Source organism: Lissotriton helveticus, chromosome 6 (assembly GCF_964261635.1).
Source record: "Lissotriton helveticus chromosome 6, aLisHel1.1, whole genome shotgun sequence".
In the NCBI taxonomy this organism is placed as follows: domain Eukaryota; kingdom Metazoa; phylum Chordata; class Amphibia; order Caudata; family Salamandridae; genus Lissotriton; species Lissotriton helveticus.
This window is the reverse complement of record NC_136067.1, coordinates 1,555,170,142-1,555,192,962: the sequence shown is the minus strand read 5'-3', so window position 1 is coordinate 1,555,192,962 and position 22,821 is coordinate 1,555,170,142. Positions and strand designations below refer to the sequence as shown.

Sequence of the window (22,821 nt, the reverse complement as noted above, 5' to 3'; positions counted from 1 at the left end):
AATCGTATCAACAAAGGGTTTATGATGCTGAAATCACCATCTTTCCAGCTTCCAGAGACTGACAGACTTTTATAAGAAAATCTATTTTTTTACACAGTTTTGACATTTTACTGGGACAGCCTATTTTTGCTATTTTATGTGCTCTCAACCTCCTTCCAGTTATTGGCACAAAATGGGTATGAAAGCAATAATGGATCCTGGGAAACTATACATTTCTGAGAACTAGACAATTCTGAATTCAGCAAGGGGTCATTTGTGTAGATCCTTCAAGGTTTTCTTATAGAAACTAACAGTTGAAAACACAGGAGTTGGAAAAAACAGACATTTGTGGCAACGTTTTCACCTGTAACTTCTTCTAAGTATGACAGATTTTTAAAGCAACATACTGTTATATCCACTGGACCCTTCTGGTTGTGGGGATATATAGGACTTGTAAGTTCACCAAGAACCTGAGGAACCCAGAACCAATAACTGGCAGCACCTTGCAATGGTTTTTTATTGTGTACCGCGTATATAGCAATTCATTTGTGAAATTATAAATAGTGAAAAATCTTCATGAAAAACACCTATGTATTTTTGAAATGGGAACAAAATATAGAGTTTAGAAATAGTAGCTATTTGCACATCTCCGAAATTGTGGGTACCAATACTAGCATGTGAATTACAGGACATTTTTCAAAGTGACTTCTTTTTTACACATGGTCTTACATTTGGAAGACAATGCAGAAATGCATCGAAGTCAATAGTAATAACAGTTGCTCTACAATTCTGTGTTCCCCTAAGCCTCCCAATCAAAATGGCACCTCACTTGTGTGGGTCGGTCTAGTGCCTACGAAAGCAAATGGCCCAAAACGCAACGTGGACATCCTACATTTTTACTGTGAAAACTGACCCATTTTTTTGCAAAGTGCCTAGCTATTGATTTCGAACCCTAGCTCTGCCGGCACCTAGAGAAACCTAGCAAACCTTTACATTTTTGAAAACTAGACACCCAGGGAAATCCAGGATGGGGTGACTTGTCTGGCTCTCATTGGGTTCTGTTACCCAGAATCCCTTGCATACCTCAAACTTTGTAAAACAAAACAAAAAAACATTTTCCTCACATTTCTGTGATGCAAAGTTCTGGAATCTATGTGAATCCTCAGAATTCCATGCACCGTGCATTCCCCAAAGCTTTCCGATAAAAATGGTACCTCACTTGTGTGGCTAGGTCTAGTGCCCGTGACAGGAAACGGACCAAAACGTAACGGGAATACACATTTTTATAGTGAAAACTGACCCTTTTTTGCGAAGTGCCTAGCTGTAGATTTTGAACCCCAGCTCTGCCGGCACCTAGGGAAACCTAGTAAGCCTATATATTTCTGAAAACTAGACACCCAGAGGAATCCAGGATGGGGTGACTTGTCTGGCTCTCTCCCGGTTCTGTTACCCAGAATCCCTTGCAAACCTCAAACTTTGTCAAAGAAACACATTTCCCTCACTTTTCTGTGATGGAAAGTTTTGGAATCTGCATTGGTCCACAAACTTCCACCCACCCCGCATTCTCCAAAGTCTCCCAATAAAAATGGTACCTCACTTGTGTGGGTGGGTCAAGTACCCACGACAGGTAAGGGCCCAAAACGTATTGTGGAGACATCAAAATTACCTATCACAAAACGACCTGGTTTTGCAAGGGGGGGCACCAGTGTTTTTGGCACCAGGCTCAGCGGCCAGCTAGGGAAACGTACCAAACCCACACATATCTGAAAACTAGACACCCTGGGGAGTCCAGTACATCTTCGAATCCAGCGTTGAAGCTGTGGGTGATGTCAACGCTTGAGGCTTCGACGAGGACTTTGGCTCAGAGTGTGGTGCAGGTGTCGGGTCCAGCTCGGAATAGCAGTGTCGACCATGGCCGGAAGGCAGTGGTGCACATGATGCCTCAGAAGTAGCCTGGAAGGTAGAGGATTGTACCTCATTTGATGAATAGAGGCGGTAGTAGTACTCACTGTGGTCTTCGGTGGCCACTAGGTCGGTGGAGGCTCTTCTGCTTCGACGTCTGCCTCGGAGTCCACACTTTCTGGCTTAAAGGCTTCCTCGACTTCTGCAGCTAGAGCGTCCAACTGTTTAACATCCAGCTCCTCTCCCTCCCCCCGAATAGGTCCAGGGTGTCTTATCTCCCTGTGGTAGATCGCAACGGAAATGAAGTTTAAGTGACGGTAGAGACCAACAAATAAACAGGATTGTTTTCAACACCAATGAGGAACTAATCTGAAGGCAAGGCGAGAAAACTAGGTGCTGTCGAACCGGAGTTCACATAGACTCACATGAACCCGAAAGCGGAGGAAAATAAAACTAACGAGGGCGCAGATGCCCATGTCCATTGCCACAAATAGGTGAAGCCACTAGGTCCTGTGACTCAAAAGTATGTCCAAGCCTAACACTAGATGGCGGAAGTATGCACAGCATGTGTATGTACAGTTAAACATGCCACAAACAAAATGTTTCTCTCTGGCATCTCATAATCAGGGTAGAAGGTATGCCAGGTAGATTCTGGATCCCTGAAAAAACATGCAGGGCCAGGTGAAGAATAAAATAAAAGGAAGTGGTGCAGCAAGGAGTGTGCTTGCAATGCAGAAGCACCACATATATCTCCTGTACTTGTAAAAGATTTCTCCAAAATCCTTCCTCTGCTCTCTGTTAAGGCATGGAGATGACTACGTTCCAATCTCTGGTGTTCTTGGACTGGCTGAAGACTCCCACACAGGCAAAGTCAACAGCAGCACAACAAGGCCATGGGAGCTTAAGGAGGGCCTTCAGACTTGTTCTTTGCTCAATGATAACAAGCAGCACTGTTGGGTCATGTCTTCCTACAAGAGTCAGTGCATACTGCAGATTCAAATGGTCCAGCAACTTAGTCTGAGACACAGATTTCTTCCTCAGGAAGAATTCTGGGAAGGCCCTCTCCATAAAGGACCAGGCACATATTCCAGGTAAGGTTCTGGTGTGAACAGTTGTGTAATCCTTACAGACAATCCTGGAAACAAAGAACCCCAAAGCAAGAGGTGGGAAGAGGGTTGTCATCTGTGGGCAGCAGCCATTTTTTACCTTGAAGACCTAATTTTTAGAAAATGTCCAAAAACAGCTTTGAGTAACCCAAACAAAAGGAGCACTAGTACCGTTCATGGAGTATTTACAGTTAGCACACTGTTTTAAGGATCACAATAAGTTGTACCAACCATTAAGGCCATAACCTTCATGAACATCCGAAGCACACAAAAGCAATAACCATGAAGGAGCCATTGTCTACCCCAAGCCTCAAGACAAAATTTACTTTTGGGGTTCAGGAGGCACCTATCTTCAGCGCACCCAAAAAAAGATCTTCATTCTGCCAAAGACAGGGCTTGTGCAGAGGGAGATAAAGGAGGGGCTACTACAGGTTGGGCAGATCAATTAGTCTCTCCTCTCAGGGAATACCACAAGGGTAACATTAAGCAATAATAACGTGTAATTTGAGGGGTCCCTTAGCGATAGGGCCCTCAAAACCCATTGATAAACCCTCAAAAAACACAAACTTCCTGAGACTAATGAAAAATGGTAGAGATCTCAAAAAAACTAGGAGTCCAACATAAGCAGTACCAAAACTCCAAAGCTAGGACAGAATTGCAGCGTGATTTGCAAATGCAAATAGATGACGAGATGTGGAAGTATTGTTGCACCAGCACTAGGAAATTGTCTCTAAACGGAAGGCACAGATTGCTTCATTTCAAATACATACAACGTGTTTACTATACACCAGAGAGACTACATAGATACGAGCTTAGACAGTCAGCAGAGTGTGAAGCTGTCATGTGCAAGTTGCAGATTTTATGCATATGGCATGGAACTGTCCTGGCATTAATAAATTCTGGATAGAGGTCTTCTCGGAACTGAGCCTGATACTAGACACTGAGATGCCGGCCAGCCCGGCACTGGCACTGCTGGGATATTCCAAGACACTCCCGGTGGCACTGCGACGCTTGGCAGATATAGCTTTACTAATAGCCAGGCGGGTTGTTGCTGTTTGTTGGATGAGGGGACCGTTCCCAACTAAGAAGAGATGGGCCAGGGATATGTTATATTGCTGTACTCAATCCGAAATATACAGCGAATTACTCCCACCTAAGAGCCGTCCCAAGAATTTCTGGGGTCTATATCAGACATATCTACGTGCAGGGGAGGAGGAGGAGACAGAACAGGGTGAGGTAATTGTTACGCTTGAAACACTCGAAGAGCACTCTGAGCACGATTAGCAGGGGTCCCCACTGCAGGAAGGGGGTGTACTGAGTAATGTGGGTGCCAGGAGGGGAATGATATGAGCCTAAGGGGAGAGTAGAGGCGGGGAGCGCTAAACTACCTAGCAATACTGACAGGGGAATTGATCGGAGGGGAGTTCTGAGCGGCGCTGTACTAATGATACCCAAGATTAGAATCCGGATGTGGTCCATGCCTTCCTCTAGTAGGCAAGAGGAGGGGAGGTTCGATAGCCTACTTCCAGGTATTTAAATCGGGGGGCAATCAGCTGGCGTGTTGAGGGTGGGGGGTGGTTGGGGTAGGACTTAAGGATTAGGGTTTCTTCAGGAACCTACTCTTGGTTTACAGCTCACGGGGCTTGGCGTGATGATGGTTCATCTGTGAGAGAATGCATTTGTGCAGGGTGCTTGAGATAAGTATAACACCTTGGAACTGATGATAAGAGCGGGGGTTCTAGCATTACATCCTAACTGAATGCCGCCGGGCCTCCGGGATGTCGGCTAATTGGCTGAATCAGATGTGACTGATCTATACGGGCAAACTGCCTATAACTTGCTGCCGGCCCCAGGGTTGTAGGCTACACGCTGTGTAAAATGCTTTGCAAGAGAATAAAGGTTTTTGAAAACTAAAAAAAAAATTAAAAAAACAAAATGGTAGAGATGGCTGGCAAGACTGTCTGTAGCCTTCGTCTTTACACCCATAGCATAGTCAAATCAAGTCAATACCTTGGTGTCCAACATTGCTTGGTTCTCTGTTGTCAGGAATATGAAATACAGGAGGACTAGTGCACCACAATAGTGAACTTACAGATGTCAAATGGTGATGAAGTTCCAAATATCCAAGAGATTAAACTCCCCTCAGTCGAAAGGTGCCAGCACTTCAGTGTCCAGTAGTTTGGCGTCCCAACTGTGCATCTGTGTCAAAGATTCCAAATATGCAATTGTGCCAGACTCACCAGTGTCCAACAGTGCAGGTTATTCACTTTCTACTTGGGCCAAGATCCCCATTAATGCACAGAACATATAGATTTAACCGCACAGCAAGATCAGACTGCTTCTCTGCTTTTGCTCTACTGCAGCCAGAGTTGCAGTACTCACACTTTTCTGTTTTGAGAGCTCCACCAATCCGTCAGTTAAAGCTTGGGCTGCTACTCGATTCGTCTGTACTTGCGCCATGCTCATGGAGTCATACATAAATTGTCCTGTGGACAAAAACATTGTGTTTCATATCAGCACTGCACCTTGCAGGAGTATAAACTAAATGATATACTTTCATTGACAATTCACATCAATTTGATTTACATTTTGAATGATATTGTAACAAGCCTGTTAAATTTCGGGCCAGAACCACAGCAAGAACACCATATACTGCCAATACAATCTTGAAGTCTCCTTGAAAGACATGATTCATGCAGCATTTATTTTGAAAAACAACTTGAGATTCATCTACATCCCATGGCTTAAAATAATTGGCCACAACCTGGAAAGAAGGAATGCGTTACTTACCTGTAACAGCAGTTATCCAGTGTTGGTGTCTTTCATAGATTCACATGCCTGAATCATTCCCCGGTAATGGAAAAGTAATGTCCTATAGACATACATAGAGAAAAGTAGGCCTAAAGGCCTTGCCTTAGTAGCCTATCTATGTCCTTTTGTAAAAAGGACCAAAATTCTGAAGGTAGCCAATCAGCTACCACCTCCCTCTAGAACCTTCCTGCCAGGAGCCTCAGTCTCTCAGATTTTCGTACGCACCAAGCTAGGTAGACGTAATATGTGTTCTGGAGTGAGATGACTCCTTCCTGGGGAGGTGGGAGGGTTGCATGTGAATCTATGAAAGACACCAACACTGGATAACTGCTGTTACAGGTAAGTAACGCATTCCTTATCCAGTATTATGGGTGTCTTTCATAGATTCACATGCCTGAATCAGAATAGCAAGCAATACATTATGCACATTTGCGATGGAACATAACAATTAGTCTGAGATAAAACATATCATGCGACTAGATACCATCAGTAATACAAGGAATAAAGTAAATAAATGTGCATACCATTGCAGGACGGTGGGAAGAAGGAAGGCTCATCTTACTGGAATAGATGGCGAAGTACAGCCTGGCCCACAGCTGCATCCTGCATCAGTTCCGTATCCAGGCAGTAGTGCCTGGTAAATGTATGCGGCGATTTCCAGGTCGCTGCTCTGCAGATGTCCAGAATCGGTACTCCAGCGAATAGTGCTGCCGATGTGGACACAGCCCTTGTGGAATGCGCTCGGACTGTGGAATGTAATGGACGTCCGGCTTTGTCATGGCAAAAAGCAATTGCCGCTGATATCCATCGGGAAATGCTTTGTTTAGAGAGTGGCATGCCTTTTCTAGGTCTGCTGAAGGCAATGAAAAGTTGATTTGTTTTTCTGAAGTGTTTCGTTTTGTCCAGATAAAATTTTAGACATCTCTTGAGGTCCAAGGAGTGAAGAGATCTTTCCGCCACAGTACAGGGGTTCGGGAAGAATGAGCGAAGTATAAGCGGTTCATTTAGATGGAAGTCCGAGGGGACTTTAGGAATGAAGCGAGGATTGGTTCTTAAAATCACTCTGTCCTCTCTGAATTGCATGAAAGGATCTTGTATTGAAAGCGCTTGTAACACACTGACTCTTCTTGCTGATGTTAAAGCCAAAAGAAGTGCAGTTTTCCATGAGATGTACTTGATATCAGCCCTATGGATGGGCTCAAATGGATGCTTCATCAATTGGTTGAGTACGACATTAAGGTGCCATGTTGGTGGTATACGTCTTGGCCTTGGAAAAGATCTATAGAGCCCTTTAAGGAATTGCTTTATCAGCCTGTTGGACCATAGTGAGGGACCTCTTGAAGTCCTCGTAAAGCGGGAGATTGCTGCCAGATGTACTCTAATGGAGGCATGTGCAAGTCCTGTTTGTGCCAGATGTAGTAAATAAGGCAGTAGTTGCTCTGGAGTGATCCTGAAGGGATGGATAGTGTTGTCTGTACACCAAACACAAAAGCGTTTCCATTTCAAGGAATACGTTTTGTTTGTACTGACTGCTCTTGCCTTAGCTAGGACTTCCTTGCACTCCTGCAGGATGTTTAGGTGACAGAACTCTCGGTACTCAGGAGCCATGCCGATAATCTGAGAGATTTCAGATTCGGGTGGAGTACTTGGCCTTTGGACATTGAGAGAAGAGAGGGATGTTGATGTAGTTGGATTGATGGTCGAACTGAAAGGCGCCGGAGGTCCGTGAACCAATGCTGTCTCGGCCAGTATGGGGCAATGAGAACCAAGGTGCAGGGTTCCATTTTCATTTTCCGAATGACTCTGGTTATCAGGGGAAATGGCGGAAATGCGTACGCAAACACGTTGCGCCATGCGATGGAAAATGCATTTCCTAGTGACCTCGGTTGGGGATGCCAGCTTGCGAAGCTGTGGCATTTGGCGTTCTCCCTGGTGGCAAAGAGGTCTATGTGTGGTTTCCCCATACCGAGAAGATGCCGTTGAGAACTTGTTGGTCCAGTTCCCATTCGTGGGACAGTGACTTCTGTCTGCTGAGAGCGTCCGCTATTACGTTGTCTTTTCCTGGGACATACTCTGCTGTTAATTTGATGTTGTTGAGCAGTAGCCAGTTCCAGATGTTTTGCGATTCGCGAGACAGTGTCAGTGAACGTGTCCCTCCCTGCTTGTTCAAGCAGTGCATTGTGGTCGTGTTGTCCGTTCGCACAAGCACTGCTGAGTTTTTGATGCGAGGGAGGAATGCCTGTAGAGAGTGTAGAACTGCTCTGAGTTCTAGGAGGTTGATATGTAGAGTCCTCTCTCTTTCCGTCCATTTGCCACTGATTTGCAAATCCTGAAGGACTGCACCCCATCCTTCCAGAGAAGCGTCTGTCGTTATGACGTGTGGAGTTGCTGGTATCAAGAACGTGAGACCTTTGGATAAGTTCCTGTTGGTTGTCCACCAAAGCAAAGCCTCGGTTATTTGTCGAGTGATGACTATGTGATCCTCGAAAGAGTCTGTACATTGGGTCCACTGTTTGGTCAGAGCCTCCTGAAGGGGGCGCATTCTGAGCCGACAGTGAGGGATGAGTAGTATGCAAGAAGACATCATCCCTAGGAGGGATTTGAAAGTTCGGACTTTGATGGAGCGTTTTGAAGACACTGCGGTAGCCAGATCCATCAGTTTGTGTTTTCTTTCTTGAGATGGGAAGGCTTTGGAAGAAATGGTGTTTAGAGTTGCCCCCAGGAATGTTAAAATTCTGGTGGGTTGTAAGGTTGATTTCTCGTAGTTGAGAGTCAAACCGAGGTGCTGGAAAATATCGAGACAGGCGTTGGAAGACAGTTGCGCGTCTGTGAGAGATGGTGCCTTCACCAGCCAGTCGTCTAGGTAGGGAAAGACCTGGTGATTCTGCTGTCTCAGGAAAGCTGCCACTGGAGCCAGGCATTTTGTAAAAATGCGTGGCGCTGATTTGAGGCCGAATGGCAGGACACAGAATTGGTAGTGTTGACCTGCCACTTCGAAGCGGAGAAACTTTTTGTGGCGATTGTGTATTGGGATATGGTAATATGCGTCTTGCAGGTCCAAAGGCGTCATAAAGTCTCCTTCCTCTAGGGATCCTAGGATTTCCTGGATCGTCACCATTCGAAACGATTGGCTCTTTAGGAAGGCATTGAGTGCCCTGAGATCTAGAATGGGCCTCCATTTCTTCTTCTTCTGTTGAATTAAAAAGAAGCGGGAATAAAATCCCTTCCCTTTCTGGGCGGATGGGACTCGTTCTATTGCTCCCTTCTTCAGCATTGAAGAGATTTCTTTCAGAAGCAAACGAAGGTGCCTGTGTGGAAGTTTGCGAGGAGGAGTTAACGGTGGGATTGAGTCGAATTCCAATGTATGACCGTGCTGGATTAATTGGAGAACCCACCGATCCGTCGTTATCGATCTCCAGTTGTGGAGGAAATGCGTCAATTTTCCTCCAATCTTGAGTGGACATGACGGTGGGGGGGTTGGCTGTGGGAAATGGTCATTGTCTTCCGCCGGTCGTTTTCCTCTGGGATTTGCCCCTGAAGTTTGATCTCCCGTAGGAGGTCTGATGACCTTGTTGTTGCTGTCGCTGCTAATATTTTGAGCGATTTTGATTGTAGGAGTAAGAGGATTTTCCCTGATATGATCCTCTGTATGTGGGTTGACCTCGTCCTCTGTGCCCTCGAAAGGACTGATTTTTGAATTGTAAAGTCCCGAGAGCTCTTGCAGTGTCAGTGTCTTTCTTGATCGTTTGCAAGGCTTCATCTATTTTTGCCCCAAATAGATGTTGTCCGTCATAGGGCATGTCCAAAACTTTGGTTTGGACCTCTTGTCGGAAGGATGTCGCTTTGAGCCATCCTTGCCTGCGCAAAACTGCTGCGCCTGCCAGCTGTCTGAAGCCCGTCATGGCGACATCCACAGCTGAATCAATGATCTCCGATGCGGACATCTGTCCTTCTTTAAGGAGTGACTGGACTTCATCCTTCAAGTCATCGGGTACATCCGCTAGATATGGAACGATATCTTCCCATAATTGTCTATTATATCTTCCTAGCAGAGCAATGGCGTTTGACACTTTTACCGTCATAGCTGACGTTGTGGAGAAGCGTTTGCCGATGCCATCCAATTTCCTGCCCTCCTTGTCTAGTGGTGCTGACAGTGGCGAGGATGGATTTCTGGAATTCTTTTGAGCGGCTTGGGTGACTACTGAATCCGGCTTGGGATGTGTGTTAAGGCAAGTAGGTGCAGAGGACGGTGCCTTATACTTTTTATCTAGTCTAGGCACCACTATTGGAACCGATGCAGGTGTCTGCATGAGTTGCTGACCTTGTTCCTAGATGTGGTCGATTATGGGAATTGACCATGCCGACTTTTTTATAGGATCTTTAAAGTCATATAAGAAACAATCCGTTTCCTTTGATTCCATGGTCATGTGGAATCTTACGGCCGCTCTCTCTATCAAATTGTGGAATCCGCCGATATCCACTGGTGGAGAATCTGAAGTGTTGGGTTCCGGCGTGGCTGGAGAATGAGCGACGTAATCCTCATCGTCTCTGTTATGTGAAAGGTCGTCTCGAACCTCTCCTTCCTCAGGAACATCTTCTTCTTCCTCAGAAGATTGTATGTTATGCACCGCTTCACTTTCTTGCGGAATAACCAAAGGTGTTGGTCTTGCCTTTGGGGATTGTTGCGGTCTGGATGACTCATGAGGTTTCTCTTTGGAAGAGGCCGCTGGCAATTCTGGGAATCGTTTTTTGTAGTCTGTGATCAAGAATTGTAAATCAGTGACTATTTCAGCCGGCAGGCATATCATCGGAGTAACTCGAGTAAGTTCTTGAGTCTGCACAGTTTCTTCCGTAAATATGACATCAACTCCGTCATCGTCAGTACTCTGGCATTTGACATTGAGATCAGACGGACTAGTAGCCTGTTCGAATTGATCCTCATCTGATTCATCATCTTGCAATAGGCAAGATGGGGGCAGTTTTTGAACCCTACTGGGCGATGTTAAATCTGGTGTAATAGGGAGTTTGGTGATCTTTTTTGATGGAATCAACTCCGCTTTTTTCCATGGTGTCGACGATGTCGTCGTCGACGATGAGGTCGTCGACGGTGTCGTCGACGGTATTGACGTCGACCGTTTTTCGAGCGTCGACGGTTCCCTCGTCGTCGTCGCTGTCGTCGGCGATGTTATCGTCGACGGTGCGGTCGTCGGCGGAATCTTCACCGTCGTCGATGCGGTCGTCGACGGCACTTTAGGCGTCAATGATGCTCTCGTCGACGATGTTGTTTTAGCCGTCGACGGTGTTTTCGTCGTCGGTGGTGACCTTGGCGTCGACGGTGCTTCAGCCGTCGTCGGTGTCTTCGTCGACGACGTGCCGGCCGTCGACGGAATCCTCATCGACGGTGAAGGCGTCGCCGTATTTTGTTTCATCGTCGTCGTCGACGTCGTCGTTGTCGTCGTCGTCGACGTCGTCGTTGTCGTCGTCGTCGACGGTGGCGTCGACGGAGCTTTGACAAACAACTGCTGCTTTTTAATCAGTACAATTGACGACAGTGGCTTACCCATCGTCGACGATTGGGTGGTCGTCGTCGTTGAAGCAGAGGCTGACGACGCCATCGTCGTCGAAACCGTCGTCGTCGACGTGGAGACATAGGTGGTTTTTCTTGAAGAAAATGTCGACGAAGTCGTCGACGATGACTGCAATGGCTTTTTGAAGGTTGTAGGCTCCTTCACAGACGTGTCAGATCTTACCTCCGAAGACTTTGTAGTAGTCTTTTTGTGAGGGACGTCTGAATGGCTAGGGGAAGCATCCCGTGGCCTCTTCAAGGACAGTTTCGAAGAAACTGAAGCCATTTCACTGCCCTCCGAGGACAGCACATCATCATCTCTGGTCTTGAGTCTGTTTAACCAGAGGAGCAGTCTTCCTTCTCTATCTTTAAGGGTCTTAGTAGAAAATGTTCTACAAATCCTGCATTCTTTGGCAGAATGATCCGGATAAAGACAGTAGAGGCAAGTCTCATGCTTGTCATCAATGTGCAGTCTCTTCTTGCCACAAGAGGAACAGGCTCTAAATAGTCCTTTCTTCTGTTGTTCAGTCATTGTAGAAGTAAATAATCCAAGTTTTCTGTTGAAAAAGAGATAAATTCAAGAAACCTGAGGAGAGCTCAGGTGGGGACTCCCTAGCACAATGTGCGGTAGAAAATCTGAGAGACTGAGGCTCCTGGCAGGAAGGTTCTAGAGGGAGGTGGTAGCTGATTGGCTACCTTCAGAATTTTGGTCCTTTTTACAAAAGGACATAGATAGGCTACTAAGGCAAGGCCTTTAGGCCTACTTTTCTCTATGTATGTCTATAGGACATTACTTTTGTATTACCGGGGCTCCCATCTCGACGACGGGGAATGATTCAGGCATGTGAATCTATGAAAGACACCCATAATACTGGATAATCATAGTGTCTGGAGGAAATCCACCTCTCTATATAGGACACCACAATGGGGTACACTGTGCAGAAAGATCACGGAGACTCCTACTGGTTTACAGAAGAGAAAGTAGATAATACTAATGCTCTATTTTTGTGGTAGTGTGGGCGAGCAGTTAGGCTTATCAAAGGGTAGTGCTGAGCATTTGTTGTACACACCAAGGCAATAAACAAGCCACACACTCAATGAAGTTGAGACTGAATTAGAAAAATAATGCTTCTTTTCAGTAAGTATTTAGAACACGAACTTCAGGTACAAGGTAAATACTTTTCGCAATACGATAAACCACAGTAAAATCCAATAATCACAGTTGTGTGCATTTACACACAATACATTTCCTATGGGAGGAAAAAGGCAAGTGGAATAAGCAATACAGTATAGTTATTGTGTGATTACCCTTTTGGGAATGAGAAGGTTCAGGGCCATGGTCCAACGTGCCAAGACCAAGTTCTCAGGAGCTTCTCAGGTTTCTTGGGAAACAAGGTAAAATGCAAATGCACTACGAAGCCATGGGGCCACCTGTAAAGGTAAAACAAAGGGGGACCTGCAGGAAGGTCCAAGGGCTCTCAAGGAAGTGTAGAGGTTGCAAGGGTTCTGGGGCCTCAGGAGCACAGCTGGTTTGAAGATGCCCCGGCCGGGTAGGCATGGTGCAGTGAAGATAAGCAGCTGGGCGAAGGCGTGCAAAGTTGAACTTCCAGGTCAGGGGTTGGAGCCTTGGAGCGACAAATCTGGAGTTGCTGGGCCACTCTTCATTTGTTTTCCTCTTGTGTCCGTGAAATCCAAGTTCAGGGTCTGAGGAAACCACCTAAACACTAAATTTAGGGGTGTTTACAAAGGAGTGACAGGTAGAGGCCAATGGGCCCCTTACCTCGGGTGTCTACACCCTCTATTATGCTAACCTCCTGTGGGAAGGGGACATCGCCCTAGCCCTGATTGGTGAAGCCCCACCATCTTTAAGATTGTGGATACTGAGAAATGTGCTTCACCTTGCCTCCAACACCTGAGGGGTAAAATTGGCAGAGAGGGGCACATCTCCTATTCTATCTTGGTTTTCCAGCCTGTCTTCCTGCCCAAAGACGCGAGGACAGGAGGGGCCCTACTCCTTCTAACAGGACAGGCTGGGATCACGTTTTAAAGGTGGCAGGGCCTTTGAAGCTTCCTGCCACAGATGGCTCTATTTGACCGGGGAGAGGAGTGAACACCACCGCCCTGGCCAGGCATTGTTTTCGACCTCTGAAAGCAGAGGCGCTCACCCCATGAGGTTAGAACTCTGTCTGTTTGTGACAGGCTGGCTTAGACAAGTCAGTGACCACACTAAAGGTTGGTAGGTATCAGGGGACCCCTCTTTTAATTAATCAGACACTGGAATCAGTACAGGCTTATTAAGACAAGACGTTTGGTATCAAACCAAACGTCCCATAGTACAGTGAAGCCATCATAGAGTTGGGGAACTCGTAATGACGAGTGCCCAGCCCTTGTACCTTTTATGGCTTCCCTGTTCACTTACAATATCCACGAAACAACATGGATACTACAGGCGCATACCTGCTCATGTAGATATGTTCTCACAGGGGATATAGTGCACTCTGCCTTAGGAGTTTATTGCCTACTTTAGGGGTGTCTTACCTATATCCCATGCAGTGGATGTATGCATGGCACACAGAGATGTGTGCCATGTCGACTCTTCAGTTTTATCTGCACCAAGGCACGCAGCCTGCAATGGCAGTGGGCATGGTCTTGGTGAGGGGACCCTATGGTGGCACAATTGTTATGTTATGTTATGTTAGGTGACACTTGTAAAGCGCACTGACACCGGAGGTTTCCTGGCGCTGATTAGTGCTGCTACCCTTTGTGTCCCTCTTCAGTGCCAACGCCCTAAGTATCATGGGTATCATTTAATAGGGACTCACAAGGGATACTGAAGTTGTGCCAATTAGGAAACAAAATGTACAGTTTAGGGAAAGTGCTTCTGGCACAGGGGCCCTGGTTGGTAGGGACCCGGTGCACTTCCAATCGAAATTACATCATTTTCCAGGCAAAAAGTGGTGGCTAATCATGTCCAAAAGAGGCACTTTCCAACAGTACATTGTCTAAACCTGCAGGTGATCCCTAAATCATTTCATGTATCATGTTTATACACAAATGAACTATTAACTAGACATTGAGTGGAGGAAACTTGCAAGATGGCACATGCGGTTAGGATAGATTGTATGTTGCTTTGTGAGGGGGCATGGAATTTGGTTCTGTTTCAATTCATAATCTGCCCATTTACCTCCAGTGATGTGCCCAGTAACCTTATCAATCATGTAAAAGGGGGAAATGTAGAAACAATAAACCCGCTCATATCTGTTCTGGTGTTGATGCACTGACTTCTGCAGTGCAGTGAATTTGTGGTACAGCAAAGGAGGAGCGAATGAGACAATTGCGAAGTTAGAAGGCTCTTGAATGAGGGGTAGTGCTGGAACAGAGTGGAAATCAGCAGTATTCTGGTTGAGCCACATCTGAGGTCCTAATTGGCATTCCTACTATGCCCCATTGCGGACACTGGGACAGCTGCAGCGGCAACCTTACTCATTGATCGTGCTTGGCTGTGAAGAGCTGCAATGGCACTTACTTTCGTTACAAGCACCACTGGCTGCATCATGCTTGATAGGCAATCGAATTCCTTTGGTCAAAGTGATGTCCTGGCAGAAAGCAGTTAGAGATTACAGCGGATATCTCATACATGGCTGTCACAACCATAAGCAAAAACAATGATATATCCAGTAGAATTACTTCAGACGTTGCCAAGCCAGAAGGCATATTTAAATAATTTTTAAGTTTCTCAGGATCTTTGTCTCTGCAAGATATGCAGATGTTTGTACAATAAACAAGTTCATGCATATCATGTTTGACTATTTACGGTGTGCTTTATATAAAATTGATGGATCATAATATACCCGTGGTACATATAGAGGTGAAATATACCAAGAGTTAAACCAATATGGCTCAGATATGCTTTGCAACTGATAGATGAGGGCAAGATATGTTAATCAGACTCCAAGAAACATATTTTTATTATTAATAGGGAAAATGAATATGGAGAGAGAGAGAGAGATGGACGCAGCATATTAGTGAATGTAGAGTAAAAAGATCATGTTAATAATGAGGCTTAAATTGAACACCAGCTATATCTTACTATGTGTGTAGCTACACTAATAATCAATTAAACAACAGCTTGTAGTACAATTGAGTTTTTGTAGTACTTAAATGTTCATTACTACCCACTGGTATCCATCTTATCCACCTTTTAATAATTAACAATTGGGGCACATGACGCTGATTTAAGTTTTTTACCGGTAAGCTGCTTCCAGATGAACCGCTTCTGCGGGTAATCGCATAGTTAAAGCCACTGTTTTTGGGGACACTCGTGCAGACGCTAACATCCCATACGATGTTTTCACAAGTACTTTGTTATTGTTTCCGAGCACTGTGTCACTTTTTTTTTTAACAGAGTTTATTAGTTTTTGCAAGAAAACCATTTAAGCCACAATGAAAAGGCCACCATTACGCAGATGGCTCGTGCCGCCACAGGATAAAAGCAAACATCAAATACTCATCACTCCCCCTAAACACCCTTCTCCCCCTCCTGCCCCCACCCTCGCGAGCGCTGTGTCACTTTACCGTGTTAATGGCACATGCATAGATTCCAGCACCACTTGTGTTTTTCGCTCGAACAATGTTATTATTACGCACCACTTTCACGTGTGGACGTTGTTTTTTGACCAGTTTTTCACACACTTTACGATCTTCTTAAAACATGTATTATGAGCACTACTCTAGAATTACCGACCCTGCATGATGCTTTACAATCACGGAATTTGTTTTAATTACACTTAGTATTTATTTATTTTTTTGTTCACCAAACCAACCATGTGCACATGTAACACCGGCATTTTACATGAAACAAGCATGGATAAGCACTATCTTGTTGCGTCTTCTACATTAATGTTTGTCTACTTCCTTATCATTTATATATTTCCAATTGTGTTTTATTTATAGATTCACTGTACATTTCCTCTGATGAAGTGCGCAAGCACGAAATGCATAGGGATTTGAAAGGAATTGGTTTTGACGAAATGACATAGAAAATTTCTGGATTGTATACATAACGATAGGAATTTTGTTACTGGATTTCTAACTGTGATGGAACATTTGAAAAAATCAAGTTTACAATGAATGAAGATTAAAAACATTGAAATTATTGTGGATCATATTGATTTATTGAGAATACACAGGTTAACTGTATTGGAGACAACTTGTCCCGCAAAGGAGTGCGACTGGCTACATTGTCACTTCTTGCCAATGTTATTTGTGTCACAATTCGAGTACAACTCCCCAAGGTCAGAGGGAGCAACCCGCCAGCACCCAAACTGAATCTACATTTGAGAAAAAAACTGTTAAGAATACATACACTCCGAGTGCCACACACACCCATTGGACCTTTTATGGCTGTTTTAAGAGAAACACGTAACTCCCGGAGATATTTTGCCATAGTTAAAACTTGGGACCTGCAGGTAACACAGGTATCTCTGTAGCAAAAGCATTAATCCACTGGACTACTATTCTTACAAAACACATCTGTGACCTCCACGTTTGAAGCTATGACCTCCAGTATGGACATTAACCAGCTGAGCCACTGTTTGATGAATCAAGCAAATGGCCAAATAATGCACTCAGACCCCTCTGGTAATTACATTAACATCAAAGTTGCCATACCTGTATTAATTGTATTGTTAGTGTCGTGAAAATTGCATATGCACATGAGTATGTGTCTTAACTGCCCAGGCTATCTTAAATTGCAGCTTCTTGTGACCAAATAAGTTAGCCAGAACAGTCTTACTGTAGCATTTATGTAGCGTGACTATCTGTATGTGGGGCACTAAAGTGCTTGTCCATATGGGTAGTACCCTGCACCCTGCAGAGTGTGTGGTGGGGAGAGTGTTGTGTACTTTTGTGAACCTGTATAGGGAGTGTTTGGGTGCCGTGTGAGAGTCACTAGCGGTTTGCTCTTTTCTTGTCTAGAGTTGCACAGCTTAATAGTATTGTGGTAGGAAATGTGTGAGAGGCGGAACAAGCACAGTGTACATCTGCTTGACGCTTAGAGGTCAGTCAGTCAGTTAAGCTTTATTCGGTTATAAAATAATCATAAAAGCATATTTATAAAACAATAAAATCACATGTTACAGAAAGATAGGAAACCACAAAAAATTATTGAATAAGTTATACAGTGAAAAATATTACATCAGATTAGATTTTCTACACTTATAAACGGACTTTAACAACAACGAAACAGATAAAATTACAAATTCGGCCCCAAGGGATTGCATGGCTATGAATGCAGGACGGCATTGTTGCAGGCCTAGTGTTCTAAGCAGCGGGAGAATCCACCTTTTCCTCTGGACTGTATAAAATGTACAGAAGAATAAAACATGCATGGTGATTTGTGCTGACAGAACGTTGCATGGGCAATTTGACAGCTGCCTAGACCAATCGTTAATTTCTGGAAAACTAAGCGACCTATGGACAATGCCCATCCTGAAACGTGTTAATAAAAATCTTTCTAAGTCAGAGGATACAAAAGTTAAATACGACTGCATCTCAAAAGTAGTCAGGATGTTTTAGTGGGCAAGAACAGAGATTTTTAATATCTCTGTATTTAATCTAATGTTTTCTGGATACTGCAAACAGCTCAGTTTGAAAACTTTCCTATTTACTTTAGTCAAGGTATTGGGGTTATCAAAATAGTCTTGATATCCTAATTCACAAAATAATTCCTTGACATACCTGAGCCATCTTATATATGATACCCCATCTAACCCACAGCAATCTATAATCATTTGTCGATTTAAAACAGTCTTCTCTGAAGTCCAGATATGATCCAGAGGAGAATTGGTTGGATGCCAATGACATCCGCTATATTAGATATACCTAACTCTGAGTGGCAATTGAAAGTAGAGACACTAACCGAAACGGGAAGCAGGTATCTAAGAAATCTGTTTTTGGCCCTCTGTAGAGATGTCACATCTACATGTCCCCAAATACCCTCTCCATAGGTTGCTATTGCAATACATTTAGTCTTGTAAATTTGAAGTAGTTCTGAGGGAGGAAGTCTGCCCAGTTTCTTACTAAAATTAACCAGAGCTGCCAGTGACTTTGAGAATAACAGTCTCCTTAAATTAACAGCCAGTACAATCAAATAAAACCTCCAAGTATAGAAAGGTATTAGCGCACTCCAGACGATTCTTTTCTAAGAACGTGCGACACTTTATGCTCTCCGAGCCGCATTTTAAAATGAATGTTTTGGTAGGAAATGTGTGAAAGGCGGAACAAGGACAGTGCTTGACGCTTAGAGGTACTTTTAAAGCAATCAATATATATAACCCATGTCGGACCCCTTCCAAACCAAAGAACCACAGGGGCACTGTTAAGCAACCAAGTCATAGGTTATCAAGTTTGTTGAGAGGGTTCCCCAGTGGGACTAAAACATAAAGGCAGCTAAATCACATAATCCATGCCAGAGGGGCAGCAGAGTGCTGTGTGCGTTTACACCTACCAAGGGGGTTTATCACAGATGGCTCAGTAATACAATTGGCACCATTTGCAAAGCAGGGATATTGTCAAATAAGTACAATAATGCCAAATGGGCAAAATAAGTGTTGCAGCAGGTAAGGACATTAGTTATAAGAGTAGTATTCGTATAGCTTTTAAGGTAAGGCTATTGCCCACTGCAGTACAAATATACCTGAGTGAGTTAAGTACTGGAAGAGCAATGAGGGATGAAGGTTGGCAACCTGAGCAGAAACAGTCATTAAAGACCCAAACGTAACCTACTGCTGATAGCCTGAAAGAAGCCAAATGTTTGCCCAGTTGTTGGTACTACAAACTCCTCCCAAGTTCCAAAAGGTGTACAGTCCTAGTCAGGTCAAAAAAGCGGGCAATCCTAATGGCTCAGACTCTAGCTAGACGGGACCCCCACACATGAGAGAGAATCACAAAGCACTTGGTTGGCTGCTACTTTGACTGAACAAGACTGAAATGGCCTGGCCCGGGTTACCTTTCTATCCTTTCCTCTACTGCGAGTCCAATACTTTCTTTAACATCCCAGAGGCTTCTCAATAGTTTTTATCAGGAGGCCTTCTCCCGCTCTTTTAGAGTTACCTCCCAGACAGTTTTTACTTTCATCATTAGTAGTGAAATGACAGCTCAAGGTAAAAAAGACACTGTATGGTGAAAAGGAGACTTAACCTACTTCCAAAGCTTCAGCTAGGATAGAGGCATGGAAGAGATATGGTAGGGCTGCTTTTCCAGTCGTTACCCCACTCTTTGATCAGTGAGCCATGCAAACCACAGTGTTTACATGTCCCACCAGTTAACTCTCGGTCCTCTCAATCTGTCCCTCTCCCACTCCCTCTTTCCGCCCACATTCACAATCAACTTTGCTCTTCCCTATAGCAGAATCCTTTGATATAGACTACAGTAGCAAAGACACGTGCCATTTCCTATTCTAGGCAACGGGTGAATCAGACTCTCTCAAAGCAGGGTCCAGCCAGCAAAGTGTGTTGCGCGAGTGTACTGCGCAGTGCGGTACCAGCCTGCCTTGGAAGAGGGGTGCGATGGCCCAAATTGTTCTTCACAGAACTCTGAGATTATGGCCCTGTTGGAACTTTTTAGGGAATAATCAACTGTACCCTACAACTTCCACAGTTTTTCTTGTGACAGAGGTGGAGAAGGAGGATGATGATGATGCAATAACAATAATTTATAGGGAGACTGTCACTGACTTGTAATACCACCTTACCAGCCCTCTATCTGGCAAAACACAGACCCTTTTTAACCCCCACCACTATTTGCAGGTTTCCAGAATTTTTTTTCTTTTCCATTTACAGTACAAATGGAAGGAAAGGCACAGGGGGTACCTCCCGTAGGATTGAAAAATCACTCATCCCTAATTATGAGTAGTCCGGTTTTATGGTGATAAGTATTGCACACAATTAAAACGGACACAGAGGTGGACAGAATTTAATGTGAGAGGTAACAGTGGCCTATTACTAGTTTTGCCAAAAAAGTGGAGAATAAGATCTGATTCTGGTGCTTATGGTACCAGAACTTTCATGCATCGGTATTTACAGTACACCCACACTCCCCTCCATATGAACATTAGCAAGTTTGATCTGCTGAAATGTAACCAGTAAACAAATTTGTATCATCCCTAGTACGTACCAGCTGCGATAAAAACGGCAAAACTCATAATTCCAATATGTGTGATAACAGGAGTTACTGTGTGAATGCCCAGGCCAATTTTAATAATACCTAACGGACACCATCTTGTCTAAATCACATAAATGCATTATAGGCTTTAGCAACTAACAACTAAGAAGGTATCTTGCACAGGACAGCCATGGGCAGAATGGGAGACAAGGGAGAGCTATATTATGTTCTCTTCTCAACCTTCGCAAATGTTACTCAAGGATATATCCGAGGAGGGAAGAACATACTTGTTTTGCTAATGCTTTCTACTCTACCAGGATGGAGTTGTCACATGTTTAATGAATGCAAAACTGTCTTCTGTGCTTGAGAACCAAGCTACTGGGTACAATTTCATTGCTGATGGAGGGTATATCTATCAGTGCCCAGAGTGTTTTTGTTATACGTTGCTGGAGTTACTTGCTCAAGGTGTGTGTCATTCAGCTGAATAAAGCTTTGTTATAAAAAAAACAATCGTGCTACTGAGATTTATTTCTGAAATTGCCCTTTGACAATAGCATACAACAGACGTTTTCCGGCCACTCGTAATGAAGACATAATATGGGCGTGGCTCACTTTGGAGCAAATCAAGTAATTGGCACAAAGAAAATGAATAATGTGAAATCAAGTTTGAAATCAGCAAAATTTATAATAGAGAAACAAAACACCCCAAAAAAGACAAGACCAAAAATATCGCTATTTCCCACACGAACATAGTTCAGAAACATTAATTGAAGGTGAACCATCAACATTTTGTTTATGTACAAAGCAACTCTGGACCATATGCTAAATAGCAATGTTAACAAGGCTGGGATGACACACTAAATAGATTTTGAATATTTCAAAACATTTGGTTTTCAAATGTGGACTTTACATGGTGTCCAGTGCTCCCCACAGATGACAAATAAACACTTACCAATGATCCTGCCGGAGATGGTGGTCTGCAATTCCCTGATGTACGGCCTCATTTGTTTCCTGATGGCCTTCATGGCTTCCTCAAGGAGGTCTGCAAGTAGGCACCAAGCCTGTAGCTTCACTTCACTGAAGTACACAGAAGGGGGAAGGCCATTTCTCCGATTTCCTAGCCACTCGCTCATAACTGTTGAGTAAAACATACAAAACGGCAATAAAACAGTCTGCTTCTCTGACAAGACTCCATCGGGAACAAAGATTGCCATTGTATTGGGAATATTGTTCCTTACCTGGAATGGTTAACTAATTAGGACTACACTGGTTTGAATGGAGTGCTTTATTAACTTTTTAGCAAAGAACTATAAAGACTAGCGACAGAGCAAGTGGGGAACGTTTAAAGTAGAATTAAACTAATCAGCATTTGTAGAGAACAGGACTGTCACACCTGGGGCTATCTGGGCCCTGGGGTGCGAAGTCTCTGCCGAAATGAGGGGGGTCGATCTCTGGCAATGATACTCACAGAAATTGTGAGAAACGCGGCAACGAAAATGCTGGGAAGCCTTTTGGCAGTGGTGGCTGTGTTGGAAAGGACTTGGCTGATAGCTGCTACCCTAGTCACGAAAGTAGCGAAAGGAAGAGTGTAGCTAGCGTGAGGCCATGTGAGCCCCAACGACCTAGCGGTGACCCTACTCTGCTTGAAGAACTCAAGTGCGAATTCCACTTTTTTGAGGAAAATGTGAGTGCTGTTGAAGGGCATGTCGATAAGGGATTGCTAGACATTCCTGAAAAGCCAGATCATCTCAGCCAGGCATGGCGGCAGAGTCCACTGACGAAACAATAGCTCTCCCCAGCGACTCTGTGTTCAGCCCGACTCTGATGGTGAACTCTGCTGCGTTCCTGCCATTGGCAATATCATGGATTCAAGATGGCTCGGGCAGCACTTGCGCAACCACGTCTCATACAGTGAGGCTATATCAGCCCACGAGGCATGTGGTGCTCATCGACCTCAGTGCAAGGCTGTCTGAAGAGAAAATACTCTTCCCAAAGGTATCCAGCCCCTTGGATTCCCTGTCCAGTGGAAGGGTAGTGTACACGCCGGGATTCACTGTTGACATGGAGGCCAGCAGCATCAGGCTCTCAGAAGAGGGGTAGTGGGTGAGGAAGGCTGGGTCCCCGAGAGCAAGGTAGTGGCAACGTCCAATCGTCCAGTGTATGGAGGGTTTCATTGAAGGCCAGTAGGAGTTCTGTGTGGGGTGGAAGGCATTACGGAACTGGCGCAAATTAGATGGCACCAATCTGAGGGACACTCTGAATAGGACCTTAGTTTCCAGGCCTCTGACCAAGGCC

General features: G+C 44.6%; 1 protein-coding gene across 1 annotated transcript in view; it reads right to left on the bottom strand.

Annotated features, from left to right (window-relative positions):
- ECT2L (epithelial cell transforming 2 like) overlaps nt 1-22,821 on the bottom strand; it is a 449,543-nt gene that overhangs the window by 226,243 nt on the left and 200,479 nt on the right. The window contains exons 11-12 of the mRNA XM_078649356.1: nt 21,479-21,661; nt 5,370-5,473 (exon numbers count right to left, since the gene is read on the bottom strand). Of these exons, the coding sequence (XP_078505482.1) occupies nt 5,370-5,473; nt 21,479-21,661 (287 nt within the window). The remainder of the gene's footprint in view (nt 1-5,369; nt 5,474-21,478; nt 21,662-22,821) is intronic.